Consider the following 21,286-nt stretch of genomic DNA (forward strand, 5'->3'; position numbering starts at 1 on the left):
CTTTCTCTGATATTATGCATGTTTATGATCTGAAATGTGTGACAAAAAAAAATCAAAAACAGAATTCTTTATGGAGTGAATAAATTTTGCTTTTGCATGTTTTTATGTGGTTCTTACCTCTTATATCTGCTGCCTGTAGCATTTTAGGCCAAGGCTCCATATTCCCAACACTCTTTACATGCTACTAAAATTGACCTATGGTAGTATGCAAGGCGAATTTGCCACTCATAAAATGGCGGACGAGGTGACATATACTGTTTTCCTTCCTGTGTATCACGTGGTCTCAACCCGTCTGTTCGCGCAAGAGTGGCGCGTGCGCACCGCCTCATGTTCCGTAGCATTGTAGCAGCCATTAAGCCAGAGAGAACATTGCGGGAAAACGGACGTTCGGAGGGGGGGAGTTCATTCACGATTTTCTCGAAATTTCATCCTCGCACTTTTGTTGCTTCCACGATAGTATCTGACATTGCGGCGTTCGTGGTTGCGTAGGTCCTCCAAAACTGAGCTACAGCCACCCCGCGAGGTATTATCGTTTCTTTTTCTCTCCCGTGGTTTCATCAGCGGTCTTCTCTGAGAACGATAGGGACTGGGACGCACGCTGATGGCGGTCACAATCGAGGAGCTTTATCGGAACTACGGTATCCTTGCTGATGCTAAAGAAAACCTCAGCCAGGTGAGGAAGAGACAGCCCGCTCAGTTTTGAACACGGCGGTGTTTCGAGTTTCATTGCATTGTCCACAGCGCGGGCGCTTTGCTTGGATTTAGTTGATTTATTGACACGGTGTGTGCACTCTGTTAGCTGCAGCTAGCTATAATAGTGACCAGGCTAATGTGAATGACCCTAGTCGTAAACTGGGCAAAGAACTCTCGAAATTCATCACCATGAATAGTTCCCAAGCGTTTTATCATCATATTTTCATTCAGACCTAAATCTCTTGAATTTGCGAGACTTAATTTCAACAAACAGTTTTACCGGAGTCACGTTTGATTCATTTGGATCGGGGATGCAAACTTTTGTCCTGTTTGTGGAGCCTTATGGAAATATTTTTATTTCGCTTACTTTGGTGGGGGGGGAAATAACTTTTGTCCTGAAAGAGCAATTGAAATATTTCGTAAATAAGATGGTGTATGTAGGTTAAAATAACAATAACGGTGTCCTTCTATTTATATTCAAACCTGCTAGAGGTTTTGAGCCAAAACCTTATGTTGTCTGAATGTTTTGTTGTTGTTGTAGTGGTTAGAATAGGGCTTAATTTCCCAATAAAAGTAAATTTATTGAGAGAGAGAAAAAAAAAAAGCCACGTCAAATTTTTCTAAAAAAAAAAAACGGCAAAATGTTACCACTTAAAGACAGCAACAAAGATTACTCTGCAACAGAACAATTTGAAGTTCATGTTGCATTATTTCTTCCAAGAAAAAACATTCTCCTAAATTCTTAAATTAAACTAAGAATTATTTCCCTTTTTCTTTTTTTTTAAATTCAATATGTCCCATGCGCTCATTTATTAGTCTTATTTATCAATAAAATTCTGCATCGTCAGCCGGAATAAAAAAGAAACATTTACAACATAATTTTTAAATTTTTGGGGATATGTATCTATCATTTTATCCATTAAGAATAATCAAAACTGCAACATTCAATAGGTTATTGAAAAGCTGTTTTTGACGGCAGGCTTTTGAACCACAAACTGCAGCCATAGTGTATCATCTACATTGTTTTTTTTGTTTGTTTTTTTTTGGTATCACCAGCCGCATTAACTTGTGCATTTTATTCTGCAGCACAAAGATGCATACCAAGCAATCCTGGATGGCGTGAGGGGAGGTCCCAAAGAGAAGCGACTGGCAGCTCAGTTTATCCCCAAGTTCTTCAGCAGCTTTCCAGAGTTGGCTGATGCAGCCATAAACGCTCAGCTTGATCTCTGTGAGGATGAAGATGTGTCCGTGAGTACAAACAAACAATACAGCCATTCCTACATCTGGGTTGTTTTCTTTTCTGTCAAAAGGTGCTTTTAATCTGACAAACAAGCCTTTACTAAATATGACCTTGTAGTCATGTTATCTGTAAAATGTATTTAGTTAGTTAGATGTGATTCTCATTAGAAGAACTATGAAATATCAGTACTCTAAAATGTTTTCAAACCTTTGTGCAGCCGGTTCATTATTCGGTCCTAGTGTCGGCCGTTACCGTGGCACTTTGTCTAATTTAATTAGCTATTTTGACAGAAAGCCCTTAGCTGTTTTTTCAGGTGTGATGCCATGATTTGAAAATAAGCTCCACCCATCTTTATCCAGATTCGACGACAAGCCATTAAGGAGCTGCCCCGGTTCGCAACTGGAGAAAACATTTTCAGAGTGGCTGACATTCTGACCCAGCTCCTTCAGACAGGTATGTGGATCAGGTTTATTATTATTTTTATTAGACTAGCTACTAAGTAGTCCTAATAATCATATCTGCTATCATTCTAGATGATACTGCAGAGTTCAACCAAGTCAACGTGGCGCTGATTTCAATCTTCAAAATGGATGCTAAAGGTAAGGGTTTGTTTGTATGTTTGCATGTTGCGGATCATAGGATCTGGTGGGAAGGTGTTGGCTTTGTTTATAAGAATCTCTTAAAGCATTCTTATTTTTTTATATATATATATTTTTTGTCCCCGGTGGTCCAGGTACCCTTGGCGGTCTGTTTTCACAGATCCTGCAGGGCGAGGACATCGTGCGAGAAAGAGCCATCAAGTTCCTGGCCAACAAGCTGAAGACCTTACCTGAGGACGTCATGACGAAGGAGGTGGAGGAGTACGTCTTCACTGAGACCAAGAAGGTTTGTGTTCAGAGGGAAACCGGTTAGCTTTGGTCGCTCTTTTTTTTGGCTAACGAAGAAAACTCAACATATGACACGATAGCCTGGCATCTAGAGGAGGGCAGAGCAGTCAAAAATACTCAAGTAAGACTAGCAATACTTGAACATGCTTTCAAGTATTGCTCATTTAATATTTAATAATAACATCATCAGACAGGCCAAAATAACAAGTTATGTGGAAATTTTGGGGTTTTAAAGGTCAAAATGAAAATGATTAATATAAATGACATAATTACAAACTAACAAAATAAGGTCGAAAAAGCATTTTTCCAAATCAGTTCTTTTCAATCTGAAAAATGTATCAAGTAAAAATGAAAAGTACAGCGTAGTTCTCCTAATAATTCTAAAAGTAATTTTTTTTCTAAACAGTTGCTGAAGTAAATGCAACTGGTTACTAAACGACTGCTGGTATTTTTTAAAGAGTGTTATTGATCCCTAAGTAAACACTAAAGAGAGCAATGAAACTTGACACTGGTGATGCGTTATTTAAAGGGGCGGTATCATGCAAAATCAACTTTTTGAGCTTTGCATCATGTTATGTTACTCCCTCATCAAAAACATACCTGGAGTGTTGCTTTGATTCTTTCATGCATGTTTGAGAAATCCTTTAATCTCCATAGCAACCACTCAACTTTAAAAAAAAATGCCTGATTGGACCTAGCCCCGCCTTCCAGACGAAGCTCCTCCTCAGAGCTGCAGTTTCTGAACACAGAGCATCTCTTTCTGGCGACTCCTTCAGACTAGCCAGCAGCAATTAGCAAACACCTGGCAACTGCTGAGCTTTGTATATGTCAGTGAAACTCCGGTAAAAACATTAAAGGGTTGATGATGACTTCCTGGAGGCGGAGCTTCAGAAAGAGCAGGAGTTTTTAGAGACAGAAAATTTCAAGGCAATAAATTATTTAATCCAATCTCTTTTGAAGTCATTTAATTTTTTAACTGAAGTTAACATAGTTACTTGATTGTGCTCTAAAATGGCACATCGTGCCTGGAAACACACATAATACCGCCCCTTTAAGTTTGATCTATTTAGAAAAGGTGCTTGAGTCGACGCCACTGTCTGACGAGGAAGCGCTCACCTCCCTGCTCTCCTCTCAGGTGTTGGAGGACGTCACAGGGGAGGAATTTGTGCTCCTGATGCGTGTGGTGTCCGCTCTGCGCGTGCTGCAGTCGGTAAACGGGCGGCAGCAGCTGGTGGAGCTGGTGGTGGAGCAGGCCGACCTGGAGCAGGCCCTCAATCCAGCAGACCCCGACGCCGTGGACCGGCTGCTGCAGTGCACCCGTCAGGCTCTCCCCTTGTTCTCTGTAAGTAGCGCCACCTAATGTCTGAACGTGTAGCTGACACTTTGTTATGTTGGATTTCATTTAGGTGCTTTCAAGGTTTGGTAAGGGCTTGATTTCTGTGTGAAGTAACTGAAAGTGCTTGATATTGTAACTGCGCAATTTGATTTAAAAAAAGTTAAATTTGACTAAAAGCCTAAATTTAGAAAACATTGTTTACAGTGGAAACCAGATATTTTTATTCACCTAATAAAAAGACAACCTTTTTTTCCCCCCTCAGTCTGAAGTTAAAACAGACTACACTTTTCTTGTTTTAGGTCAGTTATAATTACTAAAATAATTTCTATTTGCTAAATGCCAAAAAACTTGGCAAGAACATATTTTTTAAAGTGTAGTGCTGGAAAAGTTTGAAAACTTGCCTTGAGAATACTTGAAGAGTGCTTGAATTTTACTGTGGGGAAAATGTACAAACCCTGAAGTTAGTTAATTTAAATGTAAGTGTAAATATGTCATGGTCATCTTTATTTTTCAGAAAAATGTCCATTCCACCCGATTTGTGACTTATTTCTGCGAACATGTGCTGCCTAACCTCAGCACCCTGACGAGTCCCGTAGCAGAGCTGGACATCCAGCTGGAGGTGGGTTCCTCTTCTGGTTTTAACCGCTGATCACTTATTTCTGGGCCTGGCCTGGGATGACATCCTCATGTCATGACGGCCTTTACTAAAGTACTACAGATTATTCATCACAGGATGAACAATCATCTCTAGCTTCTATTAAAAGAACGTTAAGCGTAGGAGAGATATAAAATAAAAACTGAAAATTGAAAAGGTAAGTTTCAAGGCAAAGACCTTTGTGACCTTGAAAATGGAGGAGTGCTTCATTCTTATATAAATCCTTCCTAAACTCCAGTAGGAAACACAGAGTCACATGAATGTAGCTGCTGTTGCAAAAGGAGGCGAATGTTTTTCTTCAAGTTTTGCAAACTGTTAAAATAAGTTGATGTCTAAACTTCCAGTTAGTTAGTGAAGCGCCGGTAAAAACGTTGTTAAAGGGTTAATAGAGGAGCCATGTTGTGATGACTTCCTGAAGGCGGAGCTTCAGAAAGAGCAGGAGCTTCTTAAAGAGACAGAGGCCCAAATTCAAGTTGTTAAATTAATCAAACTTATTTTAAGTCATGCTTCATATTATAAAGTTGTTATATAGCTTTTTAAAAAAAATAAAAACTGTAGATAACATAGTTACTGGATTGTGCTATAAATGGCACTATGTGGTTAAAAAATACACAATACTGCATCGTTGAGTGATTAATAATTGCATAGCAAAAGGTGATTAGTAGGAGATTTAGTTTTTAGCTGAATTTGAATCGGGTGACGCCAAAACGGCCGTTTGAGAAATTCTGGGTTGAACACATTTACAGACAAAGAAGGTATGCATTTTCTTTTTTTTAATCTTGGTTGTTAAATTCATATATTTCTCATACAGTTTTGGCTTAATTACGGTTCAGCAGATGGTGTTCTTTCATCAATTGGTTTTCTTCTCTTTTTTTTTGAGTCTGTATTCTCCAGTTAACCAGCAATGAAATTGCTAAATTAGTTGACAGTTATTTCAATAATCAATTCATCCGATCGATCGTTTCAGTCCAACATGAAACTAAATGGTTCAAACGTTGAGTTCCCGATAGCAGGTTTGTTGCAGGAACATGACCTGAAATCATCCAGTAACTGAACGCAAACATCTTCAGTCTGTAATATTCTGCATAACGTCGGCTTTACAACAAACACAGGCGCATATTCAAGCACAGTGAGCGAAAAACGTGAAACTCCATCACCCGGAGCTGATCTGGAGCGGCCAGCTCTGCTCAGAATAACCTGTAATGCGTGTTTCCACAACCTCCCCCGATCCCTAAAAAAAGAAAAACTCCGCTTCCTGACCCGGGCGGCTTCAGGCTGACTCAGCGTTTCAATGTGAACTCTGCTGCGAGGACGTTGACATTTGCTGAGCGTTTGTTTGTGGCGGTAAACAAAGTCAGCGTGGCAGCCACCTGTCGGAGGCGGCGGCCAACTGCTTGGTGTTAACGGGTCGTTAAGCCTGCGCCACGCAGCGCCGGTTCTCGTTAACTATGCATATTTTAGCGAGGGTAAAGATGTGTGTGTGTGTGTCGGCAGGTGCTGAAGCTGCTGGCTGAGATGAGTCCGTTCTGCGGAGACATGGAGAAGCTGGAGGCCAACCTCAGCACGTTGTTTACCAAGCTGGTGGTGAGAGTTATTATACTGCTGTTTCTATATTGAGAAGTTAGAAACGTATGTGACACTCAGATTATTCATTTCTCAGATTTTCTCTGACTGACAGGAAAAAAAAAAAAAAAACTCACCTAATTAGCGAGATTATTATAGTTGACTAAAACTAACGACGTAAAAAGAGAAATTGAGAACGTGAACAGAAATAAATAAAAACTAATTAATGAGGAAAAACTACAACTAACGGGAAATATGCTGTGCGTTTATAAAACTAAAACATACAGAAGTTGTCGACATAATGTCCTTCGTTTTCATGTTTGTTTATTAGCCTTTCAAACTGATGTGACATTGATAGTGTTTTTTTTACACCAGTTGCCTGGTGACCCTCACGCTAGTTCACAAAATAGCGACGGCAAAAGTTGAGGAGAAAACTCCAGAGTCAGTTGGTTGTTCAGCAATAACTTAAAAAATGGTTTGAAAATGGTATCGTTTTTTTTTGAGTATTCATTGCACGATCAGTGTATACATAATAACAATACAATACTTTGACCCTTTTGAATTCTGCACCTAAAAATTAACCAAAGGATGAAAAAACTAGAACCAATCCTATAACTAATAAAAACAAAGCAAAATTTAACTAAAAAGAACTAATTTAATCTAGCAAATGCACTGTAAAAACTAACTGAATAAGACAAACAAAGTCACAATGAAAAGAAAAAAATGGCTGATTTATGTTCAATAATATTGCCATAGAAAATTTGCAGCCATTTTAAAGAATCACTATTTTATTTAATTTTTATTTATTTTTGTTTTGTATAAAAAAAACCCAGAGAACTTTAAAGTTTAATAAAAAGAGAGTGGATGCATTTCTTTTTTCTATGGCACTTTGATATTTGTAGGAATTTGAGTAAAAAAAAATAAAAAATAAAAAACTAGAAAAATTGTTGTGAATTCAATTTTAGTGCATTTGTTCCATAAGAAAACGGCAAAAGCCTGTTAAATCCGTTTTTAAAACCATTAGTTGGTCCCACAGTTTGTAAGAGCTGCTGTTCCATCTATTTGTCGTCTTTATTTCTGCTCTTTGGGCGCCGATTTTTTGTCATTGGCCAATCAGCGCAAAAGGAAAAAAAAATAAATCAATATAAAACTTCAGTAATGAGAGTTACTTACAAAAAACCAAGTTATATAAACCATTCAGCACATTTTCCTGAAGCACCTTGTCGCTGATTGCTTGTGGTGGTTCGTCAGGAGTTCATGCCTCTGCCGCCTGACGAGGTTGAGAACGGCGAAAACTCTGCCAGCGAGGAGCCCAAGCTGCAGTTCAGCTACGTGGAGTGTCTCCTCTTCAGCTTCCACCAGCTGGGCAAGAAGCTGCCAGACTTTCTTGTGGACAAAGTTGATGCCGAGCGCCTCAAAGACTTCAAGATCAGGTGAGGCTGTGGCACTGGATCCTGCTGGAAAACTCCTGCTGATGTCCGTCGTGTACAGAAGGTTAGGTTAGTTGTTCTGCCTAAACAGTGTCTTCATTTGGATTTGCCTTTGTCTTGTTGTTTGTTTGCTTGCAACAGGCTACAGTATTTTGCCAGAGGTCTGCAGGTTTACATCAGACAGTTGCGGATGGCGCTGCAGGGGAAGACGGGAGATGCTCTGAAGACAGAAGAGGTCACTGTCTTATTGTTCAAATCTACATTTAGAAAACGCCACAAGCGAGTCAGCTGTAAAATATCCTTGTGACTAAAACGTTATTTTTAATTCCACCAGAACAAAATCAAAGTGGTGGCTCTCAAGATCACAAACAACATCAACGTTCTCATCAAGGTAAGGGCTTGAGAAACGGAGTGGACAGAATCACCGCTTAATGCAAATTCCTCTTGAGAGACTACATTGTTTTACGTGATTTATTTATTTTTTTCAACATTTTCTAATGTGAAGTTGCTGGTCAAACATGATGCTCAGTTTCATGTAAAGATGCTTCTACAATTGCAGCTAAAATCATTAATATCAAGGATGCGAATTAAAATAAAGCCATGTTCAGTTGAGCTAAGGTGAATTTTTTTTTGCTTCTTTACATGTTTCATTTTTGGGGAAAAAAAACTTCCTAGGCCAAATTTAGGAACAGCAGGTGTTTACTCTGACATCATTGATATGGAAGGAAAAAAAAGGAAAGAAATGAAATGGTGCAAAACTTACACAAACATGGACAAAGGATAAATAATGGCATGCTGCTGTGGATCGTAGCTAAAGGGATAATTGGGTCATCAAAGCCAGACTCAATGATGCGTTTTAATATCAGGGTGTCTACAGCCTTAAAAAAGTCTTAAATTTCTGTATCTAAAATTAAGGCCTTCAAATGTCTTAAGTTCTTAGATACTTTGTTGCAGGTCTTAAATTGTGTTTTGTCCTATTTAATATATATATATATATATATATATATATATTTTTTTTTTTTCCTCATGGGTTTTCTGTCATGTTTTTCTGAGTTGCATTCAGACACCTTCAATACATTCTGTGACTCAAGGCAGTTGAGGCTACCACTAACTAACTAGCTATTAGCTTGCCCTAGCTAGCTAGCAGTTTTGCATTTATCTTGAGGAAGTTCAAATTTTTCACCAGTTGGCTGGACGAATTTCGTACTTTTATGTGAAAATATAGGTCTTAAATTCCATTCATAATTATTTTTAAAAGGTCTTGAATTTGAGTTGAAGTCCACAGTAACCCTGAAAACAAAAAAAAGCTAAAAGCTGTGGGTTTACTGTTAAAGAAAGAAACTAGTTATCATACAAACTGGGAATTAGTTCATTCAGATTCTCTCCAAACTTTAAAAACGACGAGTAACCCAGCAGTCTGAAGGTAAACTACCTTCATTTCGTCGACCGAGTTGAAGGAAAGTCTTTGTTTTCCTTTCAGGATCTTTTCCACAACCCTCCATCATACAAGAGCACAGTGACCTTATCCTGGAAACCTGTCCAGAAGCCAGAGGCAGCAGCGTGAGCGAATCATTTCAAAGCCAGAAGACATTCACGTAACGTTTGAACGATATCCGTTGCAGCTTCTTTTTTTGTGTTTTCTTTGTGTTCGCAGGCCTAAACGTCCGTCGGGCGAGGAAATGGGATCTGGCACTAGCCCAAAAAAACAGATCACGCCTCTGCCACGACGGGACGCCAGACAGATTTACAACCCGCCCAGCGGCAAGTACAGCGCATCTATTGGCAATTTCACCTACGGTGAGGAGCGTCTGGTGGCACACGTTTGTTTTCACGGTTTTCCACAACCATTCACGTTTTCACTGCATTTGTTCACTCTTTGAAGAGTACGTTGAGAGGGTCATTTCCAATCTGGCTCAAAATATCACCAATTCCAAAAGTTTTGCTCACATTTGTAAGGCAAATACAGCCACCGTTAGTCGGAAAAGGCCATAAAAAGTCAGTTCAGTTTGTCTCACCAAATCTTACGAAAGCCTGGCAAGAAGACAACCATAAGACGTTTAGCTTGGTGTTCACCACAATCGACCACAACGTTCCAGTCCACAGTTATTCACTCGATGTTTATTTCAGGCTTTTTTTAAGGACTAGTGTTACATTTAGTCCTGATTTAAAGTTTTGCTCCCTGGAGAACACGTCTGCACGCTCTACAGCCCAACGTTCACCCTCCTCTGCGAGTCTGCTGTGTTCTTACTGAGCTCTTTTTGGCGTCGTGTCGATGCAGAACAGCGCGGCGGCTACCGGGGCGGACGAGGACGAGGCTTCTGGGCGAGAGGCAGCAGGAGCCGAGGCCGGATCTACTGAGAGGCACAACACTTTGCTCCTGGAACTGCATCACATCAGGATCTCACCTTCACCAAAATGGACAATTTGTCACCTACCTATACTTTTTTTTTTTTTTTCCCATGATTTTTTTTTTTTTGTTTTTTTAAACATTTTAGTTTCTTTTTTTATTTTACTCTTATTTCTATCTGAGGTCCTCTTGAGTTTCTGGCTCCACCTTTTCTACTTGCCATGACAACGTGTAGTAGCTGTATTTCTCTTGGCCAAGGCAATAGTAAATCTAGATGTGTGTGGATTTTTTTCTTTTCCCTCTCCCCATCCCTCCCTCCCTCCCGCCCACTGAAATTTTAAAACATTTTGTGGATTTTTGTCAAATAAGACTGTCCAAGTTGTAACTAAATATTTTTGTCACATACTGGTGGGAAGAGATGATCTTGTTTAGCAGCATGTCAATGAATTTATCCATTTCTAACTTTTTATTTAACCATGTTTCTGTTTTTTTGTTTTTGTTTTTAAGAGCTTAATTACAATTGGCTAACTGCTTCTTTGTATAAATCAATGATGCTGTTTCATTGGATTTTTATCATAAACTTAAATGGAATTACAATCATTTGTCGATTTAATTGTGAAAGAAGCCTGCGCGTCAGTGTTTTAAAGGCCTGGTCTGGTCAGGTAGTTGGCTGTACTTGCCAATCATGTCATTGAGGCAATTCAACAGAATAACTCAGTTTGGATATGGTGAATATAGACGGAAACTAATTGAATGAAAGAAATGCAGTCGGGAGTATAAATGGATTTGGACCATTTAATTAAAAAAAGAAAAGAAAATCAGTGTCAGATTTTGCTTCAGCCTCATCCATAATGTCCTGGAGCTCATCACTTTTCAATTCTGGCTCTAAAATGTACAACCGATCTGTCCAGTCTCTTGTTTTGTCATGTTTACTAATGAGCAGGATTCTTGCCCTCTTGTGACGTCATCAACTCAAAGCAGATTCAGCTGTTTTTTTTTTCCTCCCAACTTGATTTTCAAGAGCTTTATATTTTTCACAACCCTGTGATGGAAGTCTGTACTTTTTAATTTTTAGTGTACATTTATTAGCTAAAAAAAAAAAAATACTCCGATTGCCGGTATCTTTTAATATGCGACGGCAGGAATGAAGGAAGAAAGAAGCTGAAGTTTCAAAAGGTGCAGCCGAAATGGAAAGCTCTGTGGGCGCAACAGGTCTTCATGCACAGACACGTGTGTTGGGGTTGTGTGGGCGGATGCTTCGGGGAGGAGGGGAGCGCCAAGTCATTCTCTAGGCAGCCTGAAACCGAGAGGCAACTTAATGGGTTTTATTCTGGAAAGATGAGTTTCATATGGGAAAGTTAGTCTGTTGCTGTTATTGATTTTATAATTGTCTTTTTGATGAATGACAAAGTCTCACTTTTTTTTTAAAGTAATGTCTTAGAATATATCCAGATGCTGGTTAAGAAGTTAAATAATTACTCGAATATATTTCGGGCCTCTCTGGGTGTTTCGTGCATTGGCAGAGTGTTCCCTCCAGAGGGCGCTCTGGACTAGGGCTTTCCTCTCAACGCGTCCGGATCTATTTTTAAACCGACTGAACTCGTCATTTAAAGCGACCGTGATGTATTTTTGTGTCGTTCTATTACTGGGGTGGGCAGAGTTATCTGGTATTTAAAATTCACAATGCCGAAGATAGTCTAACATTTCTTCTTGAATTTTGAGAAATCAGCATCCCAGTTTGTTGCAAAGCAGTAGAAATTAACTAGATAAATGCATTAGCCTGTTTTCCAGATTCTTTTTAAATATGGCGATAATTTGTGTTTTTCTGGTCATATTCAAATACGCATTTTTTTTTTTTACAATAAAGCGGTACAGCTATTAAGTTAAATGAATATATATTTTTCTTTCTTTCTCTGCTGCTGCACAGCTGTTGGCAGTGCCAGGCGCTTCACGACGCCTTTAAGCTGAAGTGTTCATTTCTGAACGGTAGGGGGAGCCACGACACTGCAACAAAACCCCCTCGCTGGTAGATCGTGACCAGGTATTTCCCAAACCAGCCAGCCAGGCACCAAGCTGCCTAGCACGTGCGTTTGTATGAGCACGCGCGTACACACCAGAGCTGAGCTGAAAATAATCAAGTGGTGGAAGAGGAGTGGGCGGCAGCTGCGAGAGCAGCAGAGACGACGACCCTCAGAGAGAGGGCGAGGGAAATGGAAGGAGCGACTGTACCAGCCCGTGTGAGAGTGGAAAGTGAAGGTAAATCAATAGTTCTGAAGCACTTGGTGGAACTCGACGGGTTTCCTCTCTGTATCAGCGACCTTTGGGAGGGTGTTGCTGTTCATGGTGGTAAAACTATGACTTAATATTGTACCCACACACTTCTGGCCTCAGAAGCCGCTGCGGAATAATGGGGTTGCTTTTGCACGTCTGTTTTAGTGACTGCGTGAGATGACGTCCACTTGTTGTCTCCAGTGACGCTGCGTGGCAGGACTTTGTTTCACAATAACCGGGGGATAGCCGGCAGTCTTCGAATAGCAAACAAGGAATGTTGACTTTGGGATTTGCGAAAAGAAACACGCCCGCACATAATAAACCAGATGTTTCCAACTGGATTCTGCAGATGATAGAGAACAGGGGTTGCTTCCACAGGGTGTTAAAAGGGTTGACCAGATGGAGATCTTAGCAACTCGGGGTGGTGTGGCAATAATGCTTTTATGACTACAGCTGACATGATAGGAAGGACAAAATGAAGACTTGTAGTGATTTTATATAATTATATATAGTTCACGTAAGATTGTGTATGGTAAAATTCCATCCTAGTCATCAATGGCGGTCGCCACCTGTGGAACCTCTTTGGTCACACCAATACATAATGATGAAAGGCAATTCAATACTTTAGTTCGGTGCATTTCTTCTTCAACCAACTCCAGTTCATTGGACTTACTAAAGACTTCTAGCCAAAATGTTTATTGTAACGCAGCCTTACTTTTCTTCCTAAACTATCAAAGTTTTTGAGAACTCCGCTAAGGTCTACTGGAACACCGTGACATAAGTCTTATACCGACACAGACAGCAATAAATTACTAATATTGCTAGTGAATCAAAATGTGTTGTTGCCATTAATGTTTTAAGTAATACTGTCAGAATGCCAGACAGGAGCAACTGCAGAAAGTTTCAATTGGCCAGATAAGGGTCACTAATAATGTTGAGGTAGTACACCAAAACCACAAGCTATAAAGACATTTCAGGATCTCAGTAGTGGGTCTAAATGCACTTTGGGAATGAAGGCGATACATAAAATCTTTTCCATTTTCTAGCAGAACAACGGAAGAACCGAAGCCCATTGATCTATTCTGTCTTGACATATTTCAGTGCGATCCAGTGTGAGTTACTGACATGTCACAGCGATCTGCTGTGGTCATGATATGGGTTTTGCTAGATAGCTGGTCACCCATCCACCAGGAAGTTGAAGCTGGGCCGTTGCTGCCTTTCCTGGCATCGTTGAGGCTATAACAGCGAACACGCTGTCACTAGCCTCTTTCAAACACATTTCCGTCATAAATCTTCGAAGATGACATTTTTCTTAGCTGCCTCTAGCCGTTCATGAATCACAAGTAGACGCTTCCAATATCCTGAAAAACTTGAGCTTTCAGAAATGCCTCCAGTGGTGCAAAAGAACAAGAGGTTTAGTGCGCCATTGACATCGGAACTATGTATTGTGATGGTGCGGTGTCAAGAGTTCCCTCATACCGTTCTTTATGGACACACTCAGTAGCAATCCTGTTGTTCACGTTTAAGCTACTTTTCTCACGTTCTTACTCTTCTTGGATTGTATTTCTGCGTATTGATTGTACTTTAAGATCTTGGGAATGCCAAAATTTCCAATATTCTTGGCTTGTAGAATAGTGTAGTATGGTGTAACACACGCGTAATATGCCCACTATTGGTATGGTGTAGTACGTCATTTCTACACCGCACATCGGAAAAGGCATCGTAAATGTTTGGCGAACACAGAAATGATGAAAACGTGTCTAAATCCTGGCTATAAGCACTTTGTAATGGAGGCTAATGACTGATATTCAAACAAAAATTTATTTTTGAAAGATGATCAAATAAAGCAACCTATAGGTTTGTCCTTCACTATGGTAAATTTATGCTTCAAAATCTACATGTAAGATTAGATTAAGTTAGTTGGGGAGGTGACAGGTTTTTTTTTTATTTTTAGGTGTGGCTATTGACCCCCAGACTCCCGCACTAGGGTCGCCTCTGGTTCTTATTTGGGCTGGAGCTGTCCTTGGTGCTGAACCTCTGTCTTCTCTATCCTGAACTGTCTCTGGTTGGGATTCAGTAATGTTTTTTTTTTTAAAGTTTTTTTTTTAATGTAAAAAAGAAGAAGAAACGATGTCTTCACAAAACTTACACGTTCTATTGAAAGAACTTCAAGTGAACACGTTTAAGTTCAACCCGATCTTGCTTTGTAATTTCAGTCAGCACACGCACAACTCCATCAGACGACGAAACGCTTTTTTTAAATAAAAAAAAATTAATCATATATATATATATTTATTTATTTAATTATTTTTTTTACTTTTGTTTTTTTATTATTATTATTATTATTTTTACTTTTATGAAGGACACCTCAGCGTTGCGGATAATCTTCTGCTCGCCTGTTCCTCCATCCATTCACAGCTCGCCTCAGCCTCTTTCTGCTTTTCCTCTTCAAGAAATCGTGACAGCTCTAGCTGCAGCGTCCCTGAACTAACTCGGTGCCAGTGGCGGATCGCAGGTCGGAATGTACGCGCAAAAAATAGAATCGGTTGTGGGGAAAAAAAAAACAAAAAAAAAAAAAACTTTTTCTTCCCTTTTTAGAAAAAAGAAGAGAAAAAAAACACACACAGCTCCTACCGTCCGCCCCCTCATGTACGATGCTGGGAATAGTAACAGCACTGTGAGGCTGAGCTAAATATAGCAGCCAGTGAGTGTTAACATGTCAACTTGAGCAGGAGCGCAGGGAAGCGGCTGCTTCACGTGTGACCGCCGTGGATGTACAGAGTTTGTCTATAAATACCAAATCTTCCGTGCACCTAATGCACTCCGAACCGATTTGTTCAATAATAAAACGAGAGATGTTGCACAAAAGAACTGGGGTGATTGAGGGGAAGCTCAAATAAATATCGATGAAGCCAAAATAGAAACTAGAGACATACATATTTAAGAATAAACTGGAAATTTCTGGTGGACCGAGTTAATCTTAACAGACTCCGTTAAGATGATTGACATGAAACCCGGATCGCTTGCCGTTTTCGTCTCAGAGATATTTTCACACGATGGTGTTGCTGAAGGGCGGGTTGGAGTCGAACTAGCAGCGGTTTGGGAGGGGCGTTACGGGTTTCAGGAATGGGAGGGGTCGGGGGCGAACTGCTTTATTTTTATCACGGCCGCCTTTCGAAAATAGAAGGTAGTCTAAAAAAAAAAATGTCACTCACGAGTCCTTTTCAAGCCAAACACGCTTGTGCAGCAAAACCGCGCGCGCTTCATTTGCAAAATGGAGGGAGACTTTAAAACGACTCACATGAAGCCGCTTTCCACTTTACGTAATCTGGAAATGAAGGCGAGTGTCAACAGGACGACTCTTGGAAAGAGTCCAGATCCAGACAAACCCCCCCCATAGCCAAGGAACACTGTGTGCCGTATTGTCGCGCGAGATTTGCCAGGTTAAACAATATTTACCCCCTTTCCCAGCAACACTTTTCCCATCTCACGCGCGCATTAACATGCGCGTTCACGTGCAGCCTAAATCGCTGATTCGCAAATGCGGTCTATTGAACACAGACGAGCTGACCGACGGTGAACCGGCGGCCATTGCGGCTGAACTGGTGGCTTCTTTGCTTTTTAACCCGTTTTTTTCCCTATTCTCCTCCTCCTCCTCCTCTTCCTCCTTTCTCCATTCACAGGTTCTGCTGCAGAAACTCTGTGAATGAGTGAGTCGGGGGGTAAGGGGGGGGGGGGGGGATGAATGAATGACTGCTGGAGGTGAGTGAATGAAAAGCGGTGGCTGCAGGAGGAGAAGCAAAACGCAGGGGGCGCATGTCGCTCCTGTCTCTCAATGGCTTCTCCTCCCCGCCCCCCACCTCTCCCATCACCCCCACCCACCTCCTTACTCCTTCTCAGGGAAGTATGGCTGCACGAGCAATAAGCAGAACAAACACGCCAGGCCATGCACGTTTGTGTGTGTTTGCGCGTGTGTGTGTGTGAATTGAAGGTCTATAAATAGCACTATAGCACTGTTTCCATTGACATCATTTAGGCAGGAGAGATGGAAAAATAAATAGGTGGAGGGGAGGGAGGACGGGGCGCAGGGTTTCTTAATCTGGGTTTGAAATTCAAACAAAACCTGGCCAGCCATCGCACATCGCACACCCAAAACAGAATTGATCATGGTTGATCCAATTTTTTCTCTCTCTTTTTGCATATATAATTATGACCTACAGTAAATGCACCTTAAAGCTGCAGTATGTAACATTTATAGAAAAATATTCGTTCACATATTTGTCGAAACTGTCGCTATGTGTGACAGTGTGGTACGTGGTGAGACATTGAGCTCCTCCCTCTTCTCCCAGCACTAACTAGAAACAACCAATCAGAGCCAGGAGACAGGTCTTAGCGCTATCAGTCACCCTCTGTGTGGCGCTGCTCATCCCCCTTCCTACTACTACTTTGTGCTGATCTCATTACCAGGGTGACAGCTAGCGATTGTTTTACTTATCGATTGTTCTAACGATTAATCGATTAATTGGGTATCATGTCAGCACATTCTGCTAATTTTTCATTTGACACCTTTTTATGCATGATTAGAAATGCATAAAAATGCACATACACAAATAATTAAATCTTTTTTTTTTTTACATAAGATGATAAACTTTTTATTGAATAAAATTGAACAACATAGAGTTCCATAGTGAACGCTTGATCGTTTGTAGCAAAGGATGCTAAAGAAGGAAGCTAAATAATGCTGCTAACATCAACATATGAAAAGTTCAACCCTTCCAACTTGATTTAACATCTATTCAGTGTTTGGCTGATCTGTTGACTATCTTTTGTGTTATCAATAACTGGATGGCAAAAAGTGCTTAATAGGTTATTAATTTACGTAGCAAATTTAGAACCAGTATGGATCTAAAACTATGTCACTTGAGGAGTTTTAGATCGAACATATTTACCATATTTTTCAAACTCTAAGCTGCTACTTTTTTCCTACACTTTGAACCATGTGGTTTATAGCCCGCTGCGGCCGATATATGAACGTTTCCAGTTTGTTTTTTTTTTACTTTGTGGGTGTGGCCTATAGTGAGGTACGCTCTATTGTCCAGAATATACTTTACATATTATTTAAAATTTTAAATGCAAAATGTATGTGTCTTTTGTGCAGTTTTGGCTCGGAGTATGTTGCTCTTTCAGCAAATGGCTTTTTTTTTTTTGTCTGTATGCTCCAGCTAACAATCAACTACTGAAGCAGTTGACGATTACTTGAACAGTCGATTAATCGTTCCGGCCCTGTCACATAAACAGATAGGGATGAAACGATCAAAGTTTGTAGTTGTCCTGTGTGAGACGTAGACTTCATGTTGCTGGAGCCTCTTAATCTGATTCCTGTTTATTTAGCTTGTTGTTGGAATTTCATATTCACAAATTAACCTAGCAAAAATGTATCCAAACCAGGAGCTACATCTCTGTGCGTGCTGTTCTTCGAGGTTCCCCTCCCTCAGCATGTGGGCCCATAGTAACATCAGGGCAGAATGCTGACTGTTTTCAAGAAGGATGAAGCCTGCGAGTCGGAACGGAAAGCCACGAGGCAAATGCAGGGAGACGTCAAACAAATTAGGACCATTATGTCTACAACAGCCAACCACTCATACACACACACAGACACAAAGCTGCTGGGATCACAGTGGAAAAAGTAGAGGCAACACATACACACACCTGAGGCGAAATGTTTCACAAGACGGCATCGTTGTATTTGCATGTTTTAAACGAGGAAAGCGAGGGATTAATAAATCACGTCTAAAGCAGACAGACTTGTGTGTTGTGCGGTTATGAAGTGTCCCCCCCCCCCCGTTGTTGGCGTGTCTTAGTCACAGAGAGTATCTCTATCTGAATCTCTAAGTGTGTCGTCAGCCTTGGCACTGACCTCCGAAGTGCTGCGTGACTTCCACCAGTGCTGATGACGTCTCCCATGATACATTTCTTCCCCATGTTTTTTCCAGCATGTCCTGTGATCACACATTTCAGAGTACCCTCCCCCCTCCCCCCACACACACACACTTCTCTACCTTCATATGCCTCTCACTGTTTCGCTAAATCGATGTAATCTTGTTAAACAACAGCACAACAATCAGGAAGAAGGTCTTTATGGTCCTTGAACGGGGCGGAGTGTTTTATTTCCCAGCGGTGCACTGATGAATCGGCCCCGATTTCCTTCATTTTGGGGGATTGGTGACGTGCCGGTACTCAAATGTGAAGCTGATCTTTTCTACCTTGGCAACTCAGCTGTGAGAGAGATGTGACTCTTTGCCCCGCCCACCAGGTTAACAATAGTCACCCCTCTGCTGCCGACTCAGCAACTTTCTTGCTATATTTTGCAACGTTTCAGACAAATAAACAAAACAAAACAAAATTAGTATCAGCCAAAATCAGAATCAGCAGGTCAGGCTTTTTTTTTTTGAGATTGGTAATCGCCGATCGGCCAGAAAACTGCGATCGGTACACCACTAACTTTTTCCATCTCCTTTCAGCTCTTTCTTCTCCCACACTTTAACTCGGTGGCTCAGGTCTGGATTTTGCTTGTGGACAGAAAACTTTTCCTCTCTGTTGGTGATTATTCACTTCTCTTTCTCCTCCCCCAATTTGACCCGTCTTTTATATATATATATAATTTTATTTTTTGCTTATGTTTTCCTGGCAGGAAAAAAACTGAAAGGTGTTGGTGCCGAATGGCTGCCGAATGTGAGCTGGAGCATCTCTCCACATGCAAAATGTGTGGCTCTCAATTCAAGAGGATGAATCATGAAGCCTAATTCAGTCCTAATGGAAAAGTATTTTTGCCACAGCTGTGCTTCTTGCCTCTCTCCTTCTTGACATATATACTAAACCCTTCAGTCTTTTCTTCTTCATCGTGTGAGAGGAGGGTGAGTCGAGAGCGGAAGAAGAGCGAAAGAGAGAGCGAATATTTAACTTCTGTCTTTGTGTTTTTTTCTTACTGTTTTTTCACTTGGTGTTTATATTAATTGTTTAGTTGTGATTTTGTGTTAGTTTTGTCACGTTTTTAGTTTTTTTTTGTTGAGGTTTGGGTGTGGTCGTTAGGCGTGCCTGACTGGCCGGCGTCTGACGACGCCATGGTGTCTGGTGGTGGGGCTTTCTCCACGCTAACGCGGAAGAACGGCGTCAAGGTGGGTGCCGGTTCTCTGTGTAGCGTGGAGGGAGTTTGTCTGGCGGTTGGAGAGGTGATTGGACATGGGTCCATCAAGTCGGCAGCTCGCATGAGTGAAGCTGTCGTCTTGTTTGTCGAGAGCAAGCGGAAGGTACTGTTGAGGTGTCGGTAGTGGAAAGTGAGAAAAGTGTGAAAATGAATGTAGGTGTGGGAAAGGATGAGAGCACAGTGTTGTGTGGTGATGTGATGAATGGTGGTGGAGATGGGGTGAATGGTGGTGGTGAGGGTGAAAGTGAAGTGGTAGAGAGGGATGGTGTGCATGGAGAGCAGCAGGTGGAGGTGAGGGGCAATGATGAGCATTTAGGGTGTAGGGATCAGGGAGGGAAAGGAGAGGTGCAGGTGGAGGGACAGAACAATGCATAGTTGATTTCTGGAGTTGGAGTGGCAGGAGAGACAGGTGAAGCAGAGGAGGTGATGGAACTGCAGGCTTCAGCCCCGTTAAAGAGGCGAAGCAAACGGAGGAATGTGGTGGCCGCTCTGCAGGCCAGTAAACAAGCCAGTAAGCTGGCTGCACAGAAAAAAGACATGTCAGACAGCAGCGACAATGAGAGCTGGGTCTCTGATGCCAGCGAGGTTTCTGTATCTCAAAGTAACAGCAAATAAGCTAGATACCCTGTAGAGGCTTTTAAAATATTTTTAGAGGATACTAAAGGGGTGAGAGGAGTGAAAATTGAAAGCATTTTTCCTAATTTAAAAATGTTTTACTTCTCAGCAAGATATTACCTTAGGAACAAGGAACTTTCAGGTTTTACGGATTTAGAAATTTTTAGACTAAAGAAAACAATGACTAAAGTTTTGATTTAAATGATGCACAATAGTTTTTTAACATCATTTATAGTCTTCTTGTATTTTGTGTTTAGCTTCTTACCCAATGTGGATTCTTTTAAAATAGCATCTTTGAATCTTAACGGGGCGAGAGAGGCTGGAAAACGAGCTTTGATTATCAAATGTTGAACCAAAAGAAAATCCATGTAATTTACCTGCAAGAAACTCACAGCGATCAACTAATAGAGACAGACTGGGGCAGAGAGTGGAGGGGGGAGGTCATTTTAAGTCATGGCACCTCCCAGAGTGCAGGGGTGGGCTTCCTCTTTTCCAGAGCGTTCACCCCAAACTCAACAGAAGTAGAACATGTCATTCAGGGGAGGTGTCTTTTAGTCAAGACAAAGTTTTATCCTTTTAGTATAGTTTTTATTATTTATGCTCCCACTACTATTGCAGAGAAGAAGTGTTTTTTTGAAAAAATTGAGGAACGGGTGGGTGATTGTGGGTCCGAGGACTTTGTTTTCATAGGTGGGGAATTTAATTGCACTGAAAGCGAGTTTTTAGATCGCAGATCAACATGTTCTGAGCAGGCTGGTCTCGCCTCACGGCCTGGTGGATGTATGGAGGAGGATGCATGCAGGTTCCAGGCAGTACACATGGTCCCACATTAAAGAAAACAGAATCTCTTTAGCTCGTCTTGATCGCTTTTATTGTTTTAAACACAATTTTAATGTGTTTAGAACATGCCAGATTTTACCGGTGGCTTTGACAGATCACTTGTTGCCTTTAGGTAGTGTTTTTATCAGAAACATTTTACCTAGAAGCGCTTACTGGCATTTTAACTCAGCTTTAATTTATGATCAAGGTTTTAGGGAGGTTTACG

The 21,286-nt window shown here is 40.9% G+C and overlaps 1 protein-coding gene across 2 annotated transcripts; it reads left to right on the forward strand.

Annotated features, from left to right (window-relative positions):
- Window positions 1-320: 320 nt before the first annotated feature.
- On the forward strand, window positions 321-10,748 carry api5 (apoptosis inhibitor 5). Of its 2 annotated transcripts, none has more exons than XM_008410767.3 (14): window positions 321-673; window positions 1,780-1,941; window positions 2,293-2,386; window positions 2,467-2,532; window positions 2,667-2,818; window positions 3,956-4,162; window positions 4,671-4,775; window positions 6,306-6,395; window positions 7,626-7,807; window positions 7,946-8,039; window positions 8,139-8,195; window positions 9,285-9,364; window positions 9,459-9,565; window positions 10,083-10,748. In XM_008410767.3, exons 1-14 carry the CDS (start codon window positions 602-604, stop codon window positions 10,160-10,162), a joined length of 1,548 nt encoding a protein of 515 aa, XP_008408989.1. In that variant the 5' UTR covers window positions 321-601; the 3' UTR covers window positions 10,163-10,748. The 2 variants fall into 2 exon arrangements, with proteins under 2 accessions (XP_008408989.1, XP_008408988.1); XM_008410766.3 differs by having other exon boundaries at window positions 324-673; window positions 9,459-9,601.
- Window positions 10,749-21,286: the final 10,538 nt, after the last annotated feature.

This window comes from Poecilia reticulata, chromosome 6 (assembly GCF_904066995.2).
Source record: "Poecilia reticulata chromosome 6, P_reticulata-male-v2, whole genome shotgun sequence".
Classification (NCBI taxonomy): Eukaryota; Metazoa; Chordata; class Actinopteri; order Cyprinodontiformes; family Poeciliidae; genus Poecilia; species Poecilia reticulata.